Here is a 24,047-nt window from a genome sequence, read left to right on the forward strand (position 1 = left end):
TGCTACGGTGATACTATGTTGTGATACACAGAGGAAGAAAAAGAGATCCTGGAGCCTGCTGAGATTAGCAGGTCCTCCCCCTGTCTTTGCTCTTTGTGGGTCTGTTTAGTGCAGTGTTTGCTTGCAAACTGTGTACTTTATGAAACAGAGGTAAAAGTCTCGAAGCAGAAGACACAAAACAGTATCTGTCCGTCTACATGATGGTAACGTGAGCCATGTGACAAGATGGCAGCCTGAGGGGAACCTGTACACCAAATTAGCCCCATGGTTTCTGATAAAGTGCCGTTTGCATTAAAAGACTATAATCCCCCCAAACTGTCTCAGAGACCTGTAACACCTAGGATTGCCTTTAGAGAGGATGTAATTTGCAGTACTGTGAATTCCACATTGGCATGCCTTTTTTTTTTTTTAAATTCAATTGCTCAGTGACATTTTTTTAAAGACTGACAGCATTAAGTGGGTCCATGAGCTTCCCAAGCATTTTCAATGGACACATGGACATGCACTCATTCCTCCTGCTGCTAGAAAGAGAGAGAGGCTGTTATTTTCCTCCCTCTTTAAGGCAGGGACATACTTTTTCCAGACTTCCAAATTCTGATTTTTTACCAGACCTAAAGACATAGTCCACTACCCTCTGCCCAAAAAAGTTGAACTGACATCATCCTCATGAAGTCTGTTTCTGAGATGGGGCCTATATCAGTAACTGGTAATTTTGGGAGTCTTTAGCACAGCTCTAGCAGAAATGCACAGCTAAAGCAGCTTGAGAAAAAACATGTTTTAGTGTGGGAAATGGACCTGCAAAACCTAAATCTGGAAGAGGACTTAAGAGCCAGTGACAATATAAAAAGCATAGTATTTTTGTTAATTGGCTATATTTTACTTAGAAAATGCTCTTTAAATTCTATTTACATAAAAATGACAAGCACTGAATCACCACACAAAAAAAGATTATTCAAAATTGCAAATGTTTGCAATCTTCTTTTAGCAAGTTCAAGCTAATAACCTTAGCTTTTAATACAATCCTATGATATATTTTTCTTACTCTGAAAATAAACCCACAAGTTTTAAAATATCATTACTGGACAACTGAAAATTAGCATTTTAAATGCATTTTTTTCTCATTACGGAAATTGACCCTTTCTTGAGGTTCAGGGTATATGTGCACACATTCAAAGGAAACTAGATTCTGCTTAATCATGAAATGTAAGGAAACTATAATCCTGTGTGTTTCCAGTGTCTGTGGATATTTTTCACAACTCTGGCTAAGCCAAAGAGGTTTTCTATGAAGGACAAAGATCTGCTAATCAGCAGTAATGGAAATAAAGAATTTTTGTGGATCACACTGTCTGAGGATTTTAAGTGTTGTCCAGTGGTCCTTAGGGAAAGAAGACTTCAGAAGGAACACACATAGCAAAACAGTAGTAACATTTTTCACCATCTGTAATTAATAAAACAAGCAATAAAGTAAGTGTAGCTATGCAACTAACACTGAAGTTTCTACAACAGACAAGAGTTTCATCTTTTTATCAGTATATTTTCAATGACTGACACCATCTACAGAGATGGTGTATTATGAAGAAAATCATCTAGTGCCAAACAATCAGTGTCTTTCACTTCCTCTGAGCTGCAGATACATTTTATGCATCACATGAGTCTACATACCAACCCACAGTCATACAAAAAAACCTTCCCCAAGCCCACATCCTCACTGCCCTTCTTTGGAATGTTTTAGCATCTGAGACAGTGGCAGAGAAGTGAGATATTTCTACAGCTGCATCCAATGCCCTCCTCATTGCTTCTTGCTTTTCATACTTCTTTCATGGGAGGAAGGCTTTCTGATTTGTGCTGGTATGACAAGAACGCTTGTATCAAATACAAAAGCATGTTCACGATACTGTTCAAATCAGAGTGAATAAGCTAAACTATTTCTGACACTATAGCTTTGTTGTCCTTCAGTCATAGCTGATTGTTTATTTCTGTGAGTTATCAGGGTTTCTAATTAAATCAAAGAATTAAGAGGAATTATATAAAACTATATGTAGCTATACTCATTTAAATTCTGTATCAGTTCATACTCCCATGCCCAATTAGGAGCAGGCTGTATTGTTATTCACTGGTGTTGCAAAAGTGCTCTGGAAGTGCTTCTGCCGTGTTTCTGAAATCAGATCAAAATGCCAGTACATATTTTTAACATCATTTTGTAAAAGAAGAATAAAAGGAACTCAGCTCTTTACAAAACTGAGCCATGACAATAGGACTCCTTTTGCATCGTTTATCTGATACAACAAAATACATTTTAAAAATCCAGCATATTTCAAATTTTGAACTAGTCTAAGAACATATGAAGGTGTTCTCAATGTTTCCTCAAATGTATGTTCTGTATCCAGTCTTTTGCTGCTTCAGCAGGCTCCCAGCAGAAGTACCTTGAATACCTCAAGGGCATCCTGTCTTGCTGTACATCATTATTGAAATAATATTGAGTAGAATCTCCAGGCTATTAAATTTACTTTTTCATTGAAAACTATGATTCATCTGAATGAAAGCAACTCTGCAACGAATACAATCTGCACTTCTCTGATCAGATGTTTTCCACTGCACTTGCTTGAAGTGCTACCTTGAACTTGGCAGAAAAAGTAGCCTATTTTTCACGGTACCAATTCTATCATTCATCCAAAGGTAGATAAATAGTTAATGTTCATGTCTGGGTTTCAATACAGTCTGCTTTATTATAGCACCTGGCACTGAAGATCCCAAGGCAATTTGTGAACATTAATCAGCTGAGCCTCATGACTATTCAGCCAGTATGTTATTACACAGACTGATAAACAGAGCTGTGAAAACACATCAGATTTCTCAGTAGGGATGTAAGAGATGAGCAGTAGCTTTGTCTTCCTCTTTGACCCCTAGAATAGGACTCTTCTGTCATTTCATCTAGAGGGGCACAGAAAGCAGCACTAGTAAGAGAAGCAGACTGGTTCCAGTACTCCTGTCAGCAAAAGACACTGAGCAAAGAAACAGGTTTTAGTCCAAACACTACCAGTTAGAATCCCTACTCCCTTCCCTTCTGTCCTTTCCTGCCACTGCTGTTGACCCAGTGTCCTGGACCTTGCCCGGGAAGCTGGAACTAGCTGACTCCTGGAAGTGGCTGTTGAAAGGCTCTTGAAAGATCTGGTTCCTCGGGGCTACAAAATCTTAACGTAGTGTGGCTGAAGCCAGGAAGGAGTTACAAGTCACTGTGTTATTCTTTGCAGGCTGGGCACATCCACATGTTGCCAGCTAAAAAACTGAAGTAGATCAGTTTACTCCCTCACTGATCTTTTCTTATCCAACCTCTCCACATTTTGCAGTGATATTTTCTTACATGCCAAAGGCTGTAACATCGTTACGTCTGGACCTAATGATCTGATCAAACTAGTTTTAATCAATTTAGCTCAAGCACCAAGAGTGGGAAGATGCAGGCTTCACTGTAGGCTATCCAATCCTACCAGGACACCCAGGCAAGCAGCTACTCCTGCTGCCTTCTGCACTGCCGCAACTCCACTGAGAGTGGTCCCAAATCAGATGCCCTGGCTGCGCACAGCTGTAATCACACCTCCCGACAGCTGTGTCCGCACCTTCACAACAGGAGAGAGCCCCTAGCCTGAGGCATTCATGGTTTAAACAGACAAGGCAGAGAAACAAAATCAGAAATCACAAACAAAACTGAGAGTAGTTATGTGGATTCCAGCATGAAGGTAAGCGTGAAGGATACATGTCCAAAATCAAAGGCTGTTAACTGCTTTTACTAGCAATGAAAGCTCTGCCTTGGAGAAAGCAGAGGCAGAAAAGCTGAGGCTAAGCTCATAAATTGAGTGTTTGTTGCTCTTCCCTTCAGTGACTCCATGACATGTTATCATGTCATTCTTGTAAATGTTTCAAAGAAAAGTTTTTGAATGATAGTGCTTTGCTATAGTCCCTGTTGGGAAGGGCTATACAAACATCTGCCATACACTTCTCAAATAAAATTCAACCAGAGCTTTTGTTTACATGGTTTGTCCTTAAAACCAGCACTCTGCAACTCTCAGCCATAGCTGCCTTATTAAAAATGAACCTTTTATTTTAAACACAGTACATTTTGTAACAGGAAAATCAATATACAGTAACCCAGAGTACTGCAGACAACAGCTGCAGGACATAATCTGATGACAGAAAGTTGAGAACAGTATTTTGGCAGTTATATGTTCAGCTAATCTTTCACTTTTTGTTTTTAATGGCACCGAGCTATAAAGATCTCTCCCCACCTGGTGACTGAAAGCTACACAAAATGAAGAAACCAAGAAACCACTGTTTTCAACATTAAAGGCTATTATCTAAAAAATAAATCAGTTGTTACCTATTTTTTTCATTTATAGGATACTGTAAGAGGATAGCTCTTCTCAGAGCTACAATGAGTTAACAACAGTCTCAGTGATCTCACAGCCCTTAGCAAAGATATAGGGAGATACTTAAGCATAAAGAGTACCTTGAAAAGACTACTTTATACTTTTCACTGCCTTCACTTTGGCTGTGGGTAAGGGTGCTCAGCTCTGTTCAAGGCTGGGATTCATCATGTACCTATGCTTAGAAAAGTTATCTAGGTAGAAAAGAGGAGATGAAGCCACAGATGTGCCTGGTACATAGAACAAACATAAAGATCTTAATAGAGATTTTGATCACCTGTTACTTTTTCTTTATTAACAGAAAGTTTACAATTAGAAACAAACTACTCCCATGTATGTTTTTATGCCATCATTAAATACTGAATCTATGAATAAACTAGGGATTTTTGGAACCCACCTATTTTTCCTTAGAAGGTGGGAGATGATTAGTTCTCTAAAATGGCATGTGATTCACTTCAATTACAAAATAAACTCAGATAAATTTCCTTGGTGAGCAAAAGGCAAAGGGCACTAGATCATTTTGTACTGAAATCGCTTTTTTCACCACATCCCAGTGAGTATATTTTTCTCAGATAATGAAACTTTTTTTTAAAAGGTTTCCAATCCAGATTTATGTGGCAAATGCTTTAATTAAGATTGATATATTCCATTTGTTTAGCTTTCAGATTTTGATATGGAAGTTTTAACTTGAACTGCATTGCCCTCTAGCGCTGTGACGGGGCCAGCCGCAGTGATGTCACTAGCACATGCAGTGTGAGCACAGCCAGCGAGTTCATGCAGAGCTGCCTAAATGCTGACAAACCCTTCTTGGAGACGCATGTCACAGCAGCTAGACAGGGGCATCCTTCCAACAGAACCACAAATGCAAAAGGGAAAACAGTAAACCTGTCTTTTATTGCAGGGACGTCATGATCGAAACAGCTACTTTCGAGCTCCAGCCAAGACTTCTGCCTGCTAATTTCTGTTTAAACGAGTTCGTATGAGAAATTAAGCAAGTTTGAACAGCCTATTATTCCTGACAGGCTTCAGAAGACTTCACGCTGTGCAAGTTTTACATGCTCATGGCTAACAGCTTCCTGGGGAGATGAGTTCTCAATCTAAAACTGGCCGGGGCTTTGCAGCAACTTCTTGGGTAGAGAGATAACTTTCAGCTGAACTCAAAGCATCTGCGTGTTGTGCAAGGGATCCAATCATAACTTGCTATGGAGGAAGATTTTTAAGATGAATACCTACCTTGGCCATAAATCCAATTCATCAATACCTGGATATTTGAAAGTGTCTGCACTAAATAATGGCAATCTTTCTGCAAACAACTCTAATGAGACAGCAAGCAATCTGGATTCACCTGCCTTGGATATCAGTAGGGCGATAATTGTGGGGCTTATCCTAGGTGCCTTTATACTTTTTGCTATTATAGGTAATATCTTGGTAATTCTCTCTGTTGCTTGCAATAGACATTTAAGAATCCCTACAAACTATTTCATAATTAACCTCGCAATAGCAGATTTGTTGCTGAGTTTTACTGTCCTTCCATTCTCTGCTACACTGGAAATCCTTGGCTACTGGGTTTTGGGGAGGATATTTTGTGATATCTGGGCAGCTGTTGATGTTCTATGCTGTACAGCTTCTATTTTAAGTCTGTGTGCAATTTCTATAGATAGATATATAGGGGTACGTTATTCTCTCCAATATCCAACTTTGGTAACAAGAAGAAGGGCAATTTTAGCTCTCCTAGGTGTCTGGGTCCTTTCCATGGTGATTTCTATTGGGCCTCTTTTGGGCTGGAAAGAACCAGCACCCAAGGATGATAAAGAGTGCCGCATCACTGAAGAACCATTCTATGCTTTGTTTTCTTCCTTGGGGTCATTTTACATTCCTTTAATCGTCATCCTCGTGATGTACTGTCGGGTCTACATAGTGGCAAAAAGGACTACTAAAAACCTGGAAGCTGGGGTTATGAAAGAAATGTCCAACTCCAAGGAGCTGACTTTACGGATTCATTACAGGAACATTCATGAGGACACATTAAACAACACCAAATCCAAGGCTCACAATCCCAGGAACTCCTTAGCTTTCAAACTTTTTAAATTCTCTAGAGAAAAGAAGGCAGCCAAGACGCTGGGAATCGTGGTTGGCATGTTTATCTTGTGCTGGCTACCTTTCTTCATTGTTCTGCCACTAGGTAAGTTGGTAATCAAGGGATTGCAAGGGGAGGGGGAGGAAGAGGATTAGATGTTTACTACAAAAATATCATAGAAAAAAATCAGATGAATGATATGTAGATGTCATTTTGAGAACTGCAGTGAACAGATGAAAGGAAGGGAAGTGAAAGTGATTTACTTCTGATGTTGGCTTTTTCAGAGAGTCATGCTGCAACTTTGTGAAGTGTGCAGCCTGCAGAAAGTCTGCTCATCTGGTAGTGCGTCTCAGTAATGGGGCAGATGTCAAATCAGGGGACAACATCTTCAGAGTTTATATATTAAATCCCCCTTTATGGTCTTTGAACTGAATTAGGTTTCAGAAACATTTTTATAGGATGTTTTAACAAAAATCCTAGATAAGAACGCAGAATTTCAGCACTGGAATGTTCTTGGTTTAATTTACTGTTACATGTTTGGACTATAATACAGTAGGTCTTCTGGCATTATCAGGTGTCTTAAATGGAAATGAACCTGATCTAATGATGAGGTGCAAAACTCCCCTGAGCTTTGGGAAGCTGAAGAAGTTCTAGTTCTCAGTTCAAACATCACTGATCAAATCCTAAAAGCAAACACACAAAGCCCACTGATCCCCACAGAAAGGTTCTCATTGGTTTCAATAGGTCTTGCTTAGTTCAGGCATTTCAGGAGATTGCCATGTGAGGTTTTGGCAGCTACTTTGTTCACTTTCAACTTTAAAATATTATTAAAGCATTTGATGTAGCCCTTTGTTTGCTTTTTTGATTTGCTCTGTGTTCCCAAGTCCTTCTGAAATTTGCTTGTATTGTCTTTCATACTAGCACTACCTCTGAAACGGAATATCTCAAGATATTGAATTAGTAAGCTCTCAAAAATATCTGTCCAAAATTCATTTCTCTGAGACAGAGACAATCTGGCAGCCTAAATATGGAAAGAGGTGGAAAAAGAAAAAGGAGAAAAAGCCTTTATTAATGTTCTGAATTCGTATTTACTTAGTTACCCTACCAAAACATTTCTAATTGAGTGGTAAGCGAATATTTTTAGAGACTGTTATAGAAAACCAAACTGAGTTCAGCAACCTGGCCTAGTGAAGTATTATAAAATTGTAATTTCAGTGAATGTGTAATACCATTTAGACTAGAATCTTTACTGCAAGACAACTACTTAAGATATTGCAGGGCAACTTTATAATCTCTAGCTTAATGTATCATAAACTTAAAAATCTTTATGATTCAAGATCTGCATAAAGCTAATGTTAAGGATGTGAAAAATTCCGAAGAGAAGGAAAATTGTGAGCAAAGTTCTCTTTGGCTACTGAAGTTTAAGCCCTTGTGCTGGCTCTTAAAGAAAGTTTATAACACAGAGCAAGTTTCCAACCATTGCAAAAATACATACCTGTGGACAGAAATATATTTTAACCACATTGTACCAGTAGTAGTACTAGATATGTAGCTAGTAGGTCATGATCCCCTGATAAAGTAGATTCCCTCCTTGATTTTGTATTACTGAAGGAACTCTGGAGAAAAAAAGCAAATGTGAATGCAGTAGAGCATATCCTTAGCTAGCAGAAGCCAGTATAGCTACTGATGCTGTCAATGAACACAGATGCAGACCAGTCCATTAAAAACATTATGGTCACAGGGCAGAAGCAATGCGAGAAACAATTAAGTTTCCTGAAAGAGTGTCAGTTTTCCCTTTGAGAAGTTATTTCAAAACTCCTGGTCTTTCCTGGGAGGTTTAATGAGTCGTTGCTTAAGACACCCGAGTGGAGAATGTATTGCTTGTCACAATACAATTTTATCTTTCATATAAATTGTGTCCAAGGCATCAGTGAGGTGACAGGCTGCGAGCCTCCACCACAACACACTGTGTGCTGGTAGAGGTGCTGGGTGGGCTGAAGGGCTAAAACCACTGCTGTGGCCTCTGACCCACCACAGACTGGGTGTCTGTAACCCCCAACACGCTCACTTGAGTGCTGTGAGCACTTGGTGCCCCACAGAGCTGAGGTTCAGAAAGAGTTACCATTGTGTTGGTTAGAAGAGTGAAAAAATCAGCATCTTGGCATTGCAATGAAGCCTGCTGGCTCCCCAGTCTTCTGCCTAGAAATCCTTTCAGGGGCCCAACTCTTAACTGACAGCCTTTAGTCTAAGAAAGGGAGAAAAAAGGTATACATAGTACCCAATATAGTATCCACATGCATTTAAACAGTAGGTACTTTCCCTTTGTTTTGCTGACTAGGAATAGGGCTGGTTTTGTTCCCTGTCCCTGATTTTTTTTTTTTTTTAATTATTCAGCACACTCCAGAACCTTGGATTTTTCATTTCTGTGTATCAGTGCAAAGTTAATTAATGATGTTAGGCATGACTAAAGCATTGCTCACTAAAACAGGTGGGGAAAAGACCTTTTTGTGACATGCATAATGCAGCCATCCTTAACTGGAGAAGAGGATACAGCAGTGGAGGAAGACTTCTTGCTGAGTGCTGCATTCTTCATACCAGAAATCTTTTGCTTTGTGTCTTGAAGTCACAAAATTAAATGAAATGCTATTAAGAACCCTTACAAAAAGCACACAATGGTATGAAATAATTTTCAGTGATAGGCAAACTGTAGAATCCAAAAGGTGCTGATGATTTACAAAACCCTCCATAGGTGCCCTGGACTGCTTTAATCACAACCCACTCACTCATCAGTGTAGGACTGCAAACTGCAATACCTTTTCTGCTACTGAGTCCAGATTAGATACTTACCTTCACTTTACCAGAAGGATAGGCTTCTTCCTTAGCCTGTATTTTTCATACCTTATATTTGCATCATTAACCCAAATCATACCCTCATATCTGCATCTTTACTGTTTTTTGTTGCTCCCTGTTTCACTCAGTAATGCCATGACTCTGGAGAATGGCGTTAGCAGAGCAACTCTGGATTTCTGAGGATCCAACCACAAAACATTTGACAAGTCAGTAAACATTCTTTCTGCAACACCCCAAAACCACGTCTTAACAAATCTGCTTATATGTAGAAGAGCTTCCTTCATGTTAAAAGTGTTCTCAGCTCTTCTACTAGTTTCCCAGACAAAATTATAATTCTTCCACTCTAGCATTTCCATACATTCTGCAGCTACCCATTTTGATATCCCAGACAAAGGGTTATGGCATCAGGTAGCAGATATATACTGGGAACTGATGAGGTGCTGAAAGCAGGGATGTTGCTTGAATAAATATTCCATGACAAAGGAAGAGAAATAATATTAACACTCTCAGATTGTTTTTCAAGAAAGAATCAAAAGGCTCTGCAAGGAAAGCTCTCTGACAGAGCTCTATACAGCTATGGAGAGCAATTACAGCACTGGCACTATGACGTACTGAACATCATGACACAATCAGAACAAAGAATGACCCACGATCTCTTTTTGTAGGACTGAATCATGCTGCCTTTAGTGTTAAGCACCTGATGATGCAGCAAAACTGGTATCAAAGAGAATCATGTGAGAAATTTGGTTTTATTCCAGTAGCTACCAGATATTTTTTCCAGATAGCAATAGAGCTATAGAATATCCTTGTTGTGCACATTCATAAATGCTCCATGTCTGTAAACAGTTGTGGTGCTACTCAAAATTATTTGTGGTACAGCATAAAAAATGAAATGAAGACGTGTCTTTGAGACAACTTCTTGTGCCATAAATTCAGTGACTCAGCTTTGAAGAGTAAATATCTTGCTTCTTTAAAAATGTTTTTCTTCCCCCTCATACAGTCCTTTCTTAGGCATCAGGACTATACTAAATATGTCTTGCTGAAAAACACTGAGTAAAATATTTTTATGTAGATACTAGAGCCCTGCAGAAATAAGGTAACACTCATTAAAACTCCCTCCTTTAAACAAAGGAATATCCAATTTTATGCCAATGCTTTTATTTAAAAAATGAACCTAAAATGAAGGATCATATGTTTCCCCCTGGCTACTAGGTAAAAGTTTAGTCTAATTCCTGTTAATTAAGATATCAGAGTGGCTTGCCAGTCTTCTCCCAGATACACCCCCTCCAACCCCCCCCAAAGGGAAAACTCAGCACCTCCAGTACTTTAACCAACTTTAACTAACTTCCCCAGTCCACTGCTTAACTCCAGTGGAGATCAGCGGAGCATTATTTACTTCCCAGTTCAGAACCTGACTCCCCCCCGCTCCCACAAAACCTGTGATCTTATCCACTGAAGTCAGAAACAAAATTCTTGTAACTTAACTGGCAGTGGGATAAAGTCCCAAGAGCCTCATAATGAAGATACAACTGTTTTGACTATCCTTATATATTAAGCTTTTGAAACCCCTCTATAAAATAATAAAAAGAACATAAAATATTCTTCATGCTACAGGTCAGCCAATACAAAATTTTTCTTAAAATAAAATGTTATTCAAGTACAGTATGTAGATTTATGTTACATCAGGCCAACCTCTGCATCTCTGCACCAAGAATACCAAATTAGGCCACTTAGTTTCCCATGGGAAACACTTCAAGATGTTAGGTCCAGTACTGTCAATGCTACTGGGTTCTGCTTTCTGCAAGGCTTTAGGCCTGGTTTGTCTTTCATCTCATTTTGGTCTTGCCCCCTCTTCCCCTCTCTAACTAGCCTAGCTCTCTAGATTTGATGCCCTCAAGTTAATAGTTATACAGAATTTGGACAAATCAATGATATATGTGGCAATCTGACCCTCTGCCCATTTGCAGGTCAATCTTTGGTACAATGTTCAACTGCACGGGTGATAGCAGCAACCTTCTCCTCCTATTTTCTAGCCAATTCCTGTAAAACTAAACATCATAAGGGCATTTATTGACCAGTACAGCATGTTTCGTCACATGTGGAGGACTAGATTATTTCAAGATGATTCATTTTACTACTAAAATAGCATCCCTTAAGCCCTTGTTTAAGCCTTTTCATTTGCAAAGGATGCCAATTATCAGTTACTTAAAGAACTCTACTTTCTAGAACAAAACCGTTTGTTATCAAAGCAGATGAAACTGCACAAATTCTGGGCTACTTCCTATGTAGGCTTTTGATTTGCAGGTCAGAGGAGCAAAGGGAAATCTTCAAGTCTTACAAAAACAAATATGCAAAGCAATACAGAAAAAATACAAAGAAATCAACTCATGTTGACCATTCAACCTTAGCGATGGCAGCAACTCCAGTGATCAGAAAGCTCCAACGAAAACAAAATTCCGGACTGATCCACTGGGCAGCAATAGGAAATCCCAAAACTATTGAAATTAAAGACAGAAGAGAAGTGATAATTTCAGAGGAAACACTGCTTTCAGTATCCAGCATCCAGCAAAGCAGTGGACACAAGGTCCTGATGCCAATGGCATTTGTCAACACATGTGCTATTGCTCAGGTTGGTAGTCATAATGAAAGCATTGAGTAAAGTTATACATGTGCATATGGTCCTAAAGCATTGAGGCCATACCTCAGGACCTCAGCTGCATGTTCTTTAGCGTATCTATTTGTGAAATACAGACATGAACAAAAAGTGATGGGTTTTTTAGTATCTTCATTAAAGTCCTCCTCCATTGCCCATGGCAAGATTTTGAGCTATATTGATGGGCTTTGAAGTGATACCTAGAAACCGAAAAGCAATAACTATCAGTCTCTAAGTAACAAAAGAGAAAAAATATAATGCAAGTTCATACAGTATCTTTGTAGCTGTGTTACTCAATTCCATGCTAGAGTCCTGTTATTTACCAATGATGTCCAAGGCAGATCACCTCAGTTATAAGTCAGAAGTGAGAAGGAGAGAAAAAGACACCAAAGCATGCCGAGTGATTGAAGATATTTAAGTATAACAAATGAAATGTCAGCAGACTTAGATTAGTTTTTCTAGGCTCCCTTAATCAGCTAATCCTTTGCAAAACAAGCATAAGCTTAGCCCATATTCTTTCTAGTTAGCAAGCTGCAAAAGTCTGTAACTCTTTTGGACAAAATAATAATAACAATAACATCAGGTTTCTGACCCTATCTACTGTCAGTTTTAGAGTACCAAACAAGATTCTTACTAAAATTGATCTTGATTTTATCATATTTATGTGAGGGCAACACAATTCAAATACAAATGAACTCTCTGTGCGGTGTAAGTCATCATAGCTATTCTGGATTGAGAGGTGGTAGACTAGTATGCAAGGATATATAGGGTTTGTGTCAAAAATGTAAGTGCTTGATGGAATTTTTCCATATCTCGTGTATTTTCCATATCTTGTATCTCCATATTTTGTTACTCAATATATACTCAGAATTTTTGCTAATATGACAACTATAGATGAGGCATGAAAAACCTTAATCCTGTTGCTTTTTTTTTTTATTGTTCTTTTTTAAACCACAGCTTTCCTCTTTCTTTTTCTTTCTGGGCTGGGCAAATAAAGCTCCTGTCTGTCTTTTCAATTGCTCTTCTAAATACCAACTTGCAAATGGTCTGTTGTACCATAAGGTTTTAAAAATAATTTTCAACTCTCAAAGCTTTATGCATCAACACTATCTTTTGTATGATGCTGTAGGAAGGACAGTCATAGACTGCAGACCAGAGCAGGATCTCTGGAAATGATAGACTATCTCTTAAGTTCTGCCTATCAATCAGAGACAATCTTACTGTGCCAGGAGTACCAGTGTTAGTAGCTCTGTGGTTAAATACATAGGCACTGTCCCTTTAAAAATGCAAATATAGCTACTCTGCTTTGCAATTGCTTGTAATATAAGAAGGTGTAGCAGTTCTGGGTTTTAGTAAAAGGATCTGATCCCTATTTGTACTACAACCTCCATCAGCAAAGCTTCAAGGGAGGTTAAGTCCTGGTTTTATTTTGGCCATTCTAGATAAGTATTTTTGGAGTCTTTAAAAGGCTCTCAAATTTGAGCCATTGTGAATGAAGTTCATGCAGGTCTCATAGAAGTGATTTGTTCATCTGAAATATGAGATAACCTTTATGAGAGAGATAGTGTGGATGACAAGAAATAGTTAATTTTAATTAGGATAAGAAAATAGAAACAATAACCTTTCTCAGCCTATGAGACAGCAAGGAAAATGTTTCCCTTAGGCTTTGCTCTTACTCATGAACACATACATAAGGAGATGTGCTCTTTATGGGCAGATTCTACACTTGTCTATGTCTGCTACTTTCATTTGTCTGCTTAAGCACTTGTCTATACAGGATCAGGCCTTAGATTGGTAGGAGTTACTGAGTTAAGTTAATACCAATAATGTATTAGTTTGCAGAGATTTATTTCCCTGTTTGAATGGGATGGAGGAATGAGTATAAACCACTTTTAACCTGTCAGGACAGTTAGGGGAGATTTCTCTCTGTGTCTTCCTTGACTCAATTGGAAAACAGGGAAATGAAAGACTCAAGGGCTGAGGACTGGTTGAATGATACCTTCATTACCCCTCACAACTGTTGGCTCACTGTAGAGCCAGAAGGCTCCAGGAAAGAGAATCCCACAACTGCTATAGGTAGTTCTAGAACATAAATTCCTCACAACCAGGACACTTTTCTTAACAGCTGGCCTAGATCCTTGGGCATATACGTAACATACCTATTAATACAATGAAAAACAAGAACAGCTGTACTTGCAACAGCATCGTGTTTGTATTTCTATTTCTCCCACATTATCTTGTGCAATATCATTGTCTAGTCAGTTACTCCTTATTTGATATTTCTCCTTCCGCAACAGTGAAGTGCTTTCCCCCAACACACACACAAGTTACCCACAAACACAGGAGTGCATGTTGGTGACTGCAGGGTTACCGTGATTCCCATGGTGTCCGCCAGCCTGACAGCCACTGGGATATGCAGCCCAAGGCATCGCACAGAGACTCCAACATGCTTGAAAACCATAACCAAATGCTAGCCATCTTTCCTTTCATTTTCCTTACTGAATTTTATTGTTGATTTTGGATACTATTCCTATTTCTCAAGATCTTTTTTCACTGTTATCCTAACCCTCTTCTCCAGAAGGCCTACAGTCCCTCCCAGCCTGACCAACGCTCAATTTTATAACCATACTTTCTACTTCATCCTCTACTGTTTGTAAACTGTGGGGGGGGGTTCCTATATTAAATAAGTCCAGGGGAATGTAAACAAACACTGAATGCTGGAAAGAAAGAAATCAGGAGCTTTAGAAATCCAATTAGCTTTAAAACCTTGGCATGCTGACTTGGCTAAGCATGTGGTAAAAAGGACCGCAGAAAGCTTAAAAGACGAACACATCCTTTCCGCATTCTCTAAACTCATACTCATAACAACTCTGGTCAGAGGCAGCTTATTACTTTTACAGGGAGAATTTTAATAGCTATACACATATAGCATTTGAGCTTTCCCTGTTTATTATGAAGTGGCTGTAACTCAGCCATTAGCAGCTACCAACAGTTACGGCTGCAGCAGGAATTACAGCTTGAATTGCAGGAGAGAAGCAGAGGTTCCCAGCCAGGCCATCAGCAGATATCAACTGCCTAGCACTAGGAAAGTCTCTTGCTGATCACATTACAAATTTGGTCAAATCACTTTTCATAGGCAGGCTGAGTTCCATCGTAAATCAAATTTCTTGCAAAACAATACTCATGTTTGCAGAAGTTGTCTTCTCAAGAACAGATTGAGAGACAGGGTTTGATATTGTTGAAGCTTCCTGTTTTTCATGTTTCAGAACTCATTTGTTATCATTTTGTATTTTGCAATGCTTTTCATCACTACAGCAATTTTTAAAACATTGGAATTTTCTTTTGTGTGGAATGTTGAAAAGTTGAAATTTAACTTGAGTCAGAATGACTCCAATCTGCACCAAAATAGAATAATTCTCTCCTCTGAATGAGGGAGGATATGTTTGCCTTCCAAGGTTACCTTAACTATTTAAATTTGACCAGACTCTATAACAAAACTTCCAAATACTTATTACTGATTCTTTACCTTCTCTCCAGAATACCCCCACTCAGTGTTTCAAGCTTTGAAACACTTCATTTTCTACTTGTTACGAATAAAGACAAGTAGTTTCAAATTTTATGGCTTTTCTTTAATCTTAAGACAATGACAAAAACCTGTGCAGTGAACCTCTCCTTCTACCCCATTATTGTTTCACGACATATTTTATTGTAGCTAGTTTGCTATTACTGGAATATCAACTGACACACAGTGAAGTACATAAACAACTCCAGACTATTTTGTTTCAAAAAACCCAGATGTTGTATTTGTTCCAGTAAACAGGAACATACACTCACCCTAGGTTGGCTCTTATCTAATCAAAACTGGATTTAAAAGATTTTAAAATGTAATTTTTTGAAATGGGCAGAAAACATAGCACCTGATAAACCAAAACTCATCCATGGAGACTTTCTCCTTAAATCCAGGAAATTCACAATACTTCTGCTCAACCATTATCTAATCTAAGTATCAAATACTTGATTCTGAACAGGACTGATGATTCTATAAGTAATTTAGATACTTAATTGATATCAAATACACAACTTATTAAAAATGGATGTTTAATTAATAGAAAGTCAATTATCACAACATAAAGTGATTAGAAAAGAGATTAGCAGTTGGAGTTAAAAACTAAATAAGACATAAGGAGAGTAGAAATAAATATTTAAACATTAATAGGATGAAAGGAAGTAAGTAACTGAAAAGTGAACATGCCTGGATGGAAAAAGAAAAAGCAGGGATATTAAAGAGAAGGCAGACAGTAAAGGAGAATGTGCTTAATTTTAAATTTAAAAATCATTAATATTTTAAAATTTTCCTCCCACTGGGTACAAATAATAAATAATGGCATTCATGAAAATACACACACAGAATACCATCTCCCATGAGGATGACTCACACAAACATTAACATAGGATGTAAAATTATTCAAATGCCCCTATCAGATGCAAGCTGTAGCATATTGGGCTGTATAACAGGAACGAAGGCAGTAGATGGAGCAAAGTGATTATGCCCTTTTACTCAACACTCATTAGACCGTGTCTGGAGTACTGCATTGATGCAGGGGAAAACAACGATAAACTGGAGTCCAGTGGAGGCAACCAAAACAATCATGAGGCTGGAGCACCTTGTGTGAGGAGAGGGTGAGGGAATGGGGCTTCTTCAGCCTTCAAAAGGGAAGGCTTCAGGGGACCTAATGCAGTGTTGACCCTGCTTTGAGCAGGGGGCTGGACAAGAGACCCTGTAACATCCCTTCCCACTGCAATAATTTTGTAATTCTATTAAGTTCTTGGCTTTCAGTTGCATCACGTATAAATATATATATATTCCTTGCATGAAGGATGAATGGAAGAAATATAACCACAAAATGGAACCCAGTGATATTTCACAAATATCTGTCATCAGAGACAACTGTTGGTCACTTATACATAGTTATCTCCTTTGTGTGGCAGAAAGTAGCACACAGAGCAGAATGGCACAGAGATATCAAAGGCATTTTCAAAAGTTTTAGCTCATAAACATTATCTTATACGTTATTCTTCAGATTTAAACTCCAACTAATCACTAGTATCTCATCACCTTGCATATGCATACAACTGGAGCAGCAAGTTTTCTCCCTTCTCCTGGACGTAGTTTGGGGGTTTTGTCTGATTGGTTGGTTGCATTGGCAGACCTAATTTTGATGTTAAGTTCTTTCTTCCCTAAAGTGGAAGTGGAAACTCAAACATGTCCTGTGTATTATACTTTTGTCAAGAAGCTCGCCAGCTATTACATTAAGGATCCATAAATAGAAGGTCTTAACTTTCCCATCCTCCTTTCTCTATGAATACAGTGGTCAGTTGTGAGAAGCAGCAAAGGAGCAGATATTTAGATGGAAGAAAAATAGCAGAGCAGGAAAGAATATGAGACAGTCGAGAGCGTGTGCGTATGTGTGTGCGTGCATGCATGTGTGTGTTTTTCCTCTGCAGAGGGCTACATCAAAACCTCCTTCAATGAAGAGTTTTCCTTAATTAAGAGTATTGGGATTAAGCCAGTCCAGAAGATTTTCCTGCTGCTCACCCTGCTATTTTAAGGGCTCTTCCAAAGACCACTGAAGTCCTTATGAGCCTTTACAAAGGCTTTCAAAGACTCCCACTGACTCCAGTGGACTCTGAATTTTAATGTCTCAGTGATGTTCTGGACAGATATTCTGCAGCATATGTTAAGACAATTAATATGGCAAATTGTTTCCCACAATGTTCCCTAATTTCATTGAGGGTGCTTTACTTACTTTCTGTGTAATAAAGCATTCATTATAAAGAACCAGTCAGACCCTAAATGAAATAAGCTTTTGCTAAATAAAATACTTCTTAATTTCTTTTTATGATATTTGTTGTTGCTCAATGTATTTCCAAACTGAACAGCTCTATCAAGTCTGGTGAGCATGGTCAAATAACAATAAAAAATGATCAAGTTGATTGAGTTTCTGAAATATTTCTGATTCTCCATTTGTGATGGACACAGGCTTTGCAAAAACTTCATTGGTGTCAATGGTGCAATCAGAGATAAGATTGCAGTGCTATGTTTAAAAAATCACAGGGTTTAGTGGAGAAAAATAAAAGAGAATAGAAAATTTACATTCTCTTAGAGTGAAGCTGTTAAACATGAAGCATCAAGAGAGCGATCAGTTTGAGTAGGGAAGCCGCTCTGGCTACCCCCATCACAAATAAATCACGGAGGAGATAGATAATCACACATAAAATTTTCCAGCCATTTTGAAAAGCAATCTAAATCAGTACAGGGAAATATTTAATCTGTTTATCAGACTGCGATGGGAAAGTAGTTGGAGATCAAGGAAGGAAATACTAGTCTCATGTTTAGAGAGTGTGTCTAGTAGGCTTAGCTTTATCATTTTATCAAGGTACCAAAATAGCCCGCAGTTGTTTGCTCCTGACAGGTTAATTATGAGGTAAAGCATGTGCGCAGCTAAATAAAAGGTATTGTTGTTAATTCCAAGAACAAGGTAGGGAAAAGGGTAATGTTAAAAATATACAAGCCAATCAAAATATTTTTCATATCTTTATATGGTGAAAGTCAGTGGAGCTTTGCATAATAGTCACCAAATTAAACTATATTTAGAAGTACATGGTATATATGGCAACATCCATCTAAACCACCTTCTGGGTAATAAAGAACAGCTTTTCTTCTCTCTGTAGAAAACTCAGGCTAGGATTCCACCCAGTGAGGAGGGACCGAATACAAAAACTCAGAAACTTTCCACAGGCCTGAAGAGAATAAGTGCCCAAACAAGTATCTGTCTTGGACATTCCATTTTTCTAACAGTTAATCCTCAACCTAAATAATGGATATATTTACCAAGGGGATCTAAGACTACTTTGTCAGTGGGATTCTAGTACTGCAAATGTAAAACTCTGCTGGGCTGCCAAAACTTAAGCCATAAAGTTTTCCTGATGAACACAGCTATATTCTGCAGAGTTAATCAGACAAAAAAGGAATAGAAGGGACCTGAAGATGTCATTCAGGGCATCCTCCAACCCAAAAGCTGGATCAGCTATACATAAATCAGTAGACGTGTGTCTACTCTGTTTTTAAGAGCCTCCAGGGTTGCATTTTTACACCTTTCTTAGGCAGTATGTTCCAGAATTTTCTGTCTTGGAAGACAGAAAGTGTTTCCCAATCCATAATCTCAGTTTGTCTTGCTGCAATTCAAATCACTGTGCTTCATATATTTGCCACTGTAGACATGGAAAAAAATTTACTTTCCTCCTTCTTTGCAGGTAACTTCTATGTTTTTAAAGACAAATTGTCATGTCTCCTCAGTCCTTTTTCCTTCACCATGATCAAAAGTTGTATTACAAAACTACTACATTTCAGAGCATCTGTAGCTTTTGGTGGTGGAGGATCCCTTCATTAGCCATGGATCCCTTCATAGGTGGAGTTTTGCTAGAATCACGTAGTCATTGCATATAGCCTCTGCAAGGCCAGCAATGTATCTGATCACGTGCAACAACCAGTTTCTGTTAATCTCAGGAAATATTCTTGAATTCTGCTTTTTCTTGGGTAGTGGCGAAGGCAGCAGGACCCACCAAACACACTACTTGAATGCACTGTACTACCTACCCACTGTGAGTTCTAGGGGTTAAGAGAGTCGTGTCAGGTCTCATGGGTCTCTTCTCAGTAAAACAAAAACTTCCCTACTGGTGAAAATTATTAGCATATGACCTTCAGCTGATTGCTTTACCTTCCCCCAGCTCAGATTGCCCACTGGTAAAATCAGGAGGATAGCACGAAGTCAGGATGACTGACAGATCAAAAGTGCTATCTGAAAGCAAATGAGTCGTGCTCCTATATACGAATTTATTCCCACTGAGACTGCAGTGACCTCTCTTATTGCTAGGGCCTTCTTGGAATAATTGTCTACCTACCACCTGATTTTTGAAAAAAAATAGGAAGTAATAGGGCACTACACCATAGACAAAATTCATAGATGAAATCCATCTCCCTTCAGAGCAGTTGCACGTGTATATATATATATATATATTAGGAAGGGTAGAGGAGTTAAGAAGAATTCTATCCAGTTTTAATACATCAGTCTGAACTGAGAGCAACTAACACACCAGTCTGTAAATCAATGGCTTATTTATCAAATTAATAGTCCTTGTTCAGAAAAAGCATACTTTCTTACCTTCTTGTGAAAACTTAATCTACTAGTTTGTGTATAATTTACCAGTCAAGCAACACTTGCATTGTGCTGTTTGCAGAACCAAGAAAAAGCGGAGAATGTGGTGTTTAATGATGAGTGTTTTCATTAACTCCTTGACACTTATTCCTGAATTTCTTAGTTTCAAAACTTTTCTACTATTGTAGCTAAATGCTGATCTTTATTTTCAAGTCACACTACCACACAGCTTTCCAAACTGATCTATTTCCATATTTTCTGTTAATGACTCAGCTAGGGTCATGATAGCTTTTAAATGATTGATCAGGGCTCAGTGATTTTTCTAGAATCAGGCCTGAACACAAAGTGCCTCTGTCAGTCAGGGTTGCTATGAGGAAATTCTCTGCTCTTTTGTGCTGCTGCCCTTTAATATAAGAGCTTTGAAAACGCTGCAGCTGCTGAAAATAGCCTGCATGTCATTTTTTTCAAATGGCATTTGAAAAACAGATTATCATGAGATAAGCGTAAGATAAGCATAAGCTCCTTACCTTTTTTCCTTAAGGAACGCATACTCTTTGAAGCAGTTTACAGAGATTAGCCATTTTTCAACACTCAGCTTTTTATCCTTTTCCCTATTTGGTCTCTTAGTCTTTACTGTATGTAGTTATATTCAGTTCATGTGGAATATAGATTATACAAGCATAACTCATTTATCTACATTGGTTCCCAGTTTTCTTCTCTATATAGCTTAGCTCATTTTATTTGTCCTTAGAGAATTTAACAAAATTTGTCAGTAAACCTCCTTAAATTTTTTTTTTATTTTATTGAAAAGTATATCATAGCATTTACTCTGTCCATATATAACCTGCCTAAAAATATTTAAATCTGGTAGAGGGATGTCCTGTAGATTTTCAATTGTTACAGTATGAGAGAAAGGCAAACCAACTGATCTGGAAAAATTCACCACTGCTCATTCAGCATTCACACATAGGAAAAAATGGGACTTCTTTAGCCACTTCACAAGGTTTACTGTGCTTTAAGAGCTAAAACTCATTTATATTTTAAAGGAGAACCAGAAAAAATAATTAAGAAATTATCCATATGAGCTCCAAAAGGTTCCTTGTTGTACATAATAATGTTTTGTACTTGTTTTGTAAAGTCACAAAGCTTCTCTTTTCCCCAAACTGAAGGGAAAATATTAGCAATTATTATTTACAAAATGAATTGTGAAAAGGTTTGCAACTGTGCATGTGGGAAATTTTGGAGCATCTTGCTCATCTTGGCTGCAGTTATGAACTGAGATCAACTTTTCCTAAAGCTTTATAAGAATTTGACACCTATTTAAGGGCTTATTTCATAGAATTACATGAATTGTCACTGAATCTTTCATCAAAAAGTACGTAACACTCACAAGACACAGTTTTAAGTGCTTGCATTGATTTAATTTATCTGATGGAAATTTATCAAATACAATTCATAGTTTCTCTGATGTTAGACATGTTGTACCCTGTACTTTCTGCAGTATCAATCAGGACTGATGTAGAATCTCCACCAGATGGACAGAAGAGGCATTGGTCAAACCCTGCAAATCATTAGCAGCAACAAAGCAGTAAGGGACATGGGTTCAACTTACAAGACTCTTGCACATGGAGTAGAAGTCAGTAAAGTGCAGGAGTCATGAAACAAATACTATGAACCTTGTAATTTAAAATCTCCATTTTAACCTTAATGGCTAGCATGTTGCTTAGCTCCAAGGCAGTAGGTAGAGCTAGTGCTAGCTGGCACCATACCAAAACACTGCCAGGGAAAAAATCTATTATTGCAGATTCACAGGATCTTTCCTGACTCCTATTGCCCAAGTGAAGGGGGGGAAGAGTCTCTCAGATAGCTAATGCCATCTCAGCATCTTATTTTCTCTTCTGAGCCAGCTCACGGACTAGCTGACACACAGAGAAGGGCAGTGGGTGTGTGAGGAATGACACATACTTACCTCCCTTTGGCTTTCTTGTGAGCTAAGGAGACTCAAACCCCTATAGTCAGCACCAGGCCAGCATTGTCATCTAGATAAACAGCAGTATCTACTGTGGCACATAAGAGCTATTTACCCAAGAAGCTAGGAAGTGCTTTTGCATAGTTTTGAGGCCAAAGCTGTGGCCTCTACACTGCTATGAGATGGGAAATATGCCTAGAATCATATCCCTCCCCACTAAAGCATCCTCACAGTCACAACTGACTCAGCTGCTTTCATAGCCCGGGGAATCTGAAACCACACCATTGTAAAAGGTTGCTCTTCTCAGAGATGTGACATTCAGGCTTGAATGTCACCTTCCATTTGAAAAACTCTTCAAACCTAACTCCAGTACTTGACATAAGAATTCTCTCCTGAATCACCACTCTTTGATTACTTGAGCCAGGCACAAAGGTATTTTCCCAGCTGGATAATTGTTGAATGCCTGTTCTGCTTTAAAAATGTCATACATTCTTTTATAAAGCCCCGTTTGCTAAATTTAACTGATCAATTGCATGTTTTTAATACTAAAAGTACATGAAATGGACTTCCCAGTATGAATTTTTCATTTGGTCAGCTTCTTTAGGGAAATTATTTGGTTGTGAACGAAAAAGGAAGTATTCATAAAATAACCTCTTTGTTTGGGTTATACCACTTTTATGAATGCCTGAGATATGGGAAGTACCACAATTAACTTCAAGTTTCAAGAGGTTTGTACTATCATAATAAGATAAATGGGGTGATGTTTAGAAGCTGCCAGAGAGTGTATTAGAAGTTATAAGGTGTGTCTGAACACGTTCCTTCCGAGAAGCCTGGGAACAGTTAGACCTTTTTCTTCAAAAATGACATGCGAAAGCTCTTTGAAGGCAGCACACGTGTGCATTGTGCAATAGCTTGGACAATGGAGGTTTGATCTTTCATTGGGATCAACAGATGTTAGTGCAACAGGTGTGTACATATAAACACAAGGACTGCTTTTTATTTTTTAATTCTACATCAATTATGTGCTCCTTTAGCTTTCAGATGGTGGAAAGTATTTCCTTATTAGCTTTAAAAATAACAAAAGTAACATTTTATTACCAAAAGACAAAAATGAAAGCAACATGCGCTAAGGATTTTTAATATACAGATTCTAACAATGATCTGATGGGACATTTACCCTTCCTAAAGGTAGACAAACCAATTATCTCAGATATTGTCTCTGCTTGTTTCTTCTGGACAGGATCTCTGTTTTCGGCTCTGAAGCCTCCTGAAACAATCTTCAAGGTGATTTTTTGGCTTGGCTACTTTAACAGCTGCATGAATCCAGTCATCTACCCTTGCTCAAGCAAAGAGTTCAAGAGGGCTTTTATACAGATCCTAAAATGCCAGTGCCACCGTCGAAAGCAGTTGGGGTGGTGGGCCTACAGCTACAGAAACTGGAATCGGTGCTCCTTTGAACACCCTAGGAAAGACTCTCTGGAAGACAGCGGGAGTTTCCTAAGCGGCAGTCAGAGGACATTATCTTCAGCATCTCCCAGCCCTGGCTACCTGAGCAAAATCACTCACCCACATATGGAGATGTGCACGTTCCAGGAATGGAAAAACTCCAGCTCTTTCCTGAGCCCTTTACAGGAAGGCAGCAGACAAAAGGACCCATGCCAGTTCTTCACCTTCAATCTCTTAACAGAGCGCAATGGCCATGTTCCTGCTGGCAGCCAAGCCTCCAGCAATGGGGACCATGAGGCCATCTGTGACACCCTGAATGGCAAAACTGACTGTAGAACAAACATGACGCTGGAATGAACAGTCTGTTCTCTTTGTACACCAACCTGTTTGACGTTTAGCCCAGGTGAAGAAATGGACC

At 38.6% G+C, this 24,047-nt stretch overlaps 1 protein-coding gene across 1 annotated transcript; it reads left to right on the top strand.

Moving 5' to 3' along the window:
- The first annotated feature begins 5,245 nt into the window (after positions 1-5,245).
- On the top strand, positions 5,246-24,047 carry ADRA1B (adrenoceptor alpha 1B). The gene is made up of 2 exons (XM_010579103.1): positions 5,246-6,600; positions 23,424-24,047. Exons 1-2 carry the CDS (start codon positions 5,640-5,642, stop codon positions 23,984-23,986), a joined length of 1,524 nt encoding a protein of 507 aa, XP_010577405.1. The 5' UTR covers positions 5,246-5,639; the 3' UTR covers positions 23,987-24,047.

Source organism: Haliaeetus leucocephalus, unplaced genomic scaffold (assembly GCF_000737465.1).
Source record: "Haliaeetus leucocephalus isolate CR32 unplaced genomic scaffold, Haliaeetus_leucocephalus-4.0 Scaffold656, whole genome shotgun sequence".
Lineage (NCBI taxonomy): Eukaryota > Metazoa > Chordata > Aves > Accipitriformes > Accipitridae > Haliaeetus > Haliaeetus leucocephalus.

Excerpts from the sequence above, each read along its gene's own strand:
- ADRA1B (XM_010579103.1), top strand. The coding sequence starts at position 5,640 with ATGAATACCTACCTTGGCCATAAATCCAATTCATCAATACCTGGATAT. Across the intron at positions 6,601-23,423 it reads CTTCATTGTTCTGCCACTAG|GATCTCTGTTTTCGGCTCTG; the intron begins GTAAGTTGGTAA and ends TCTTCTGGACAG.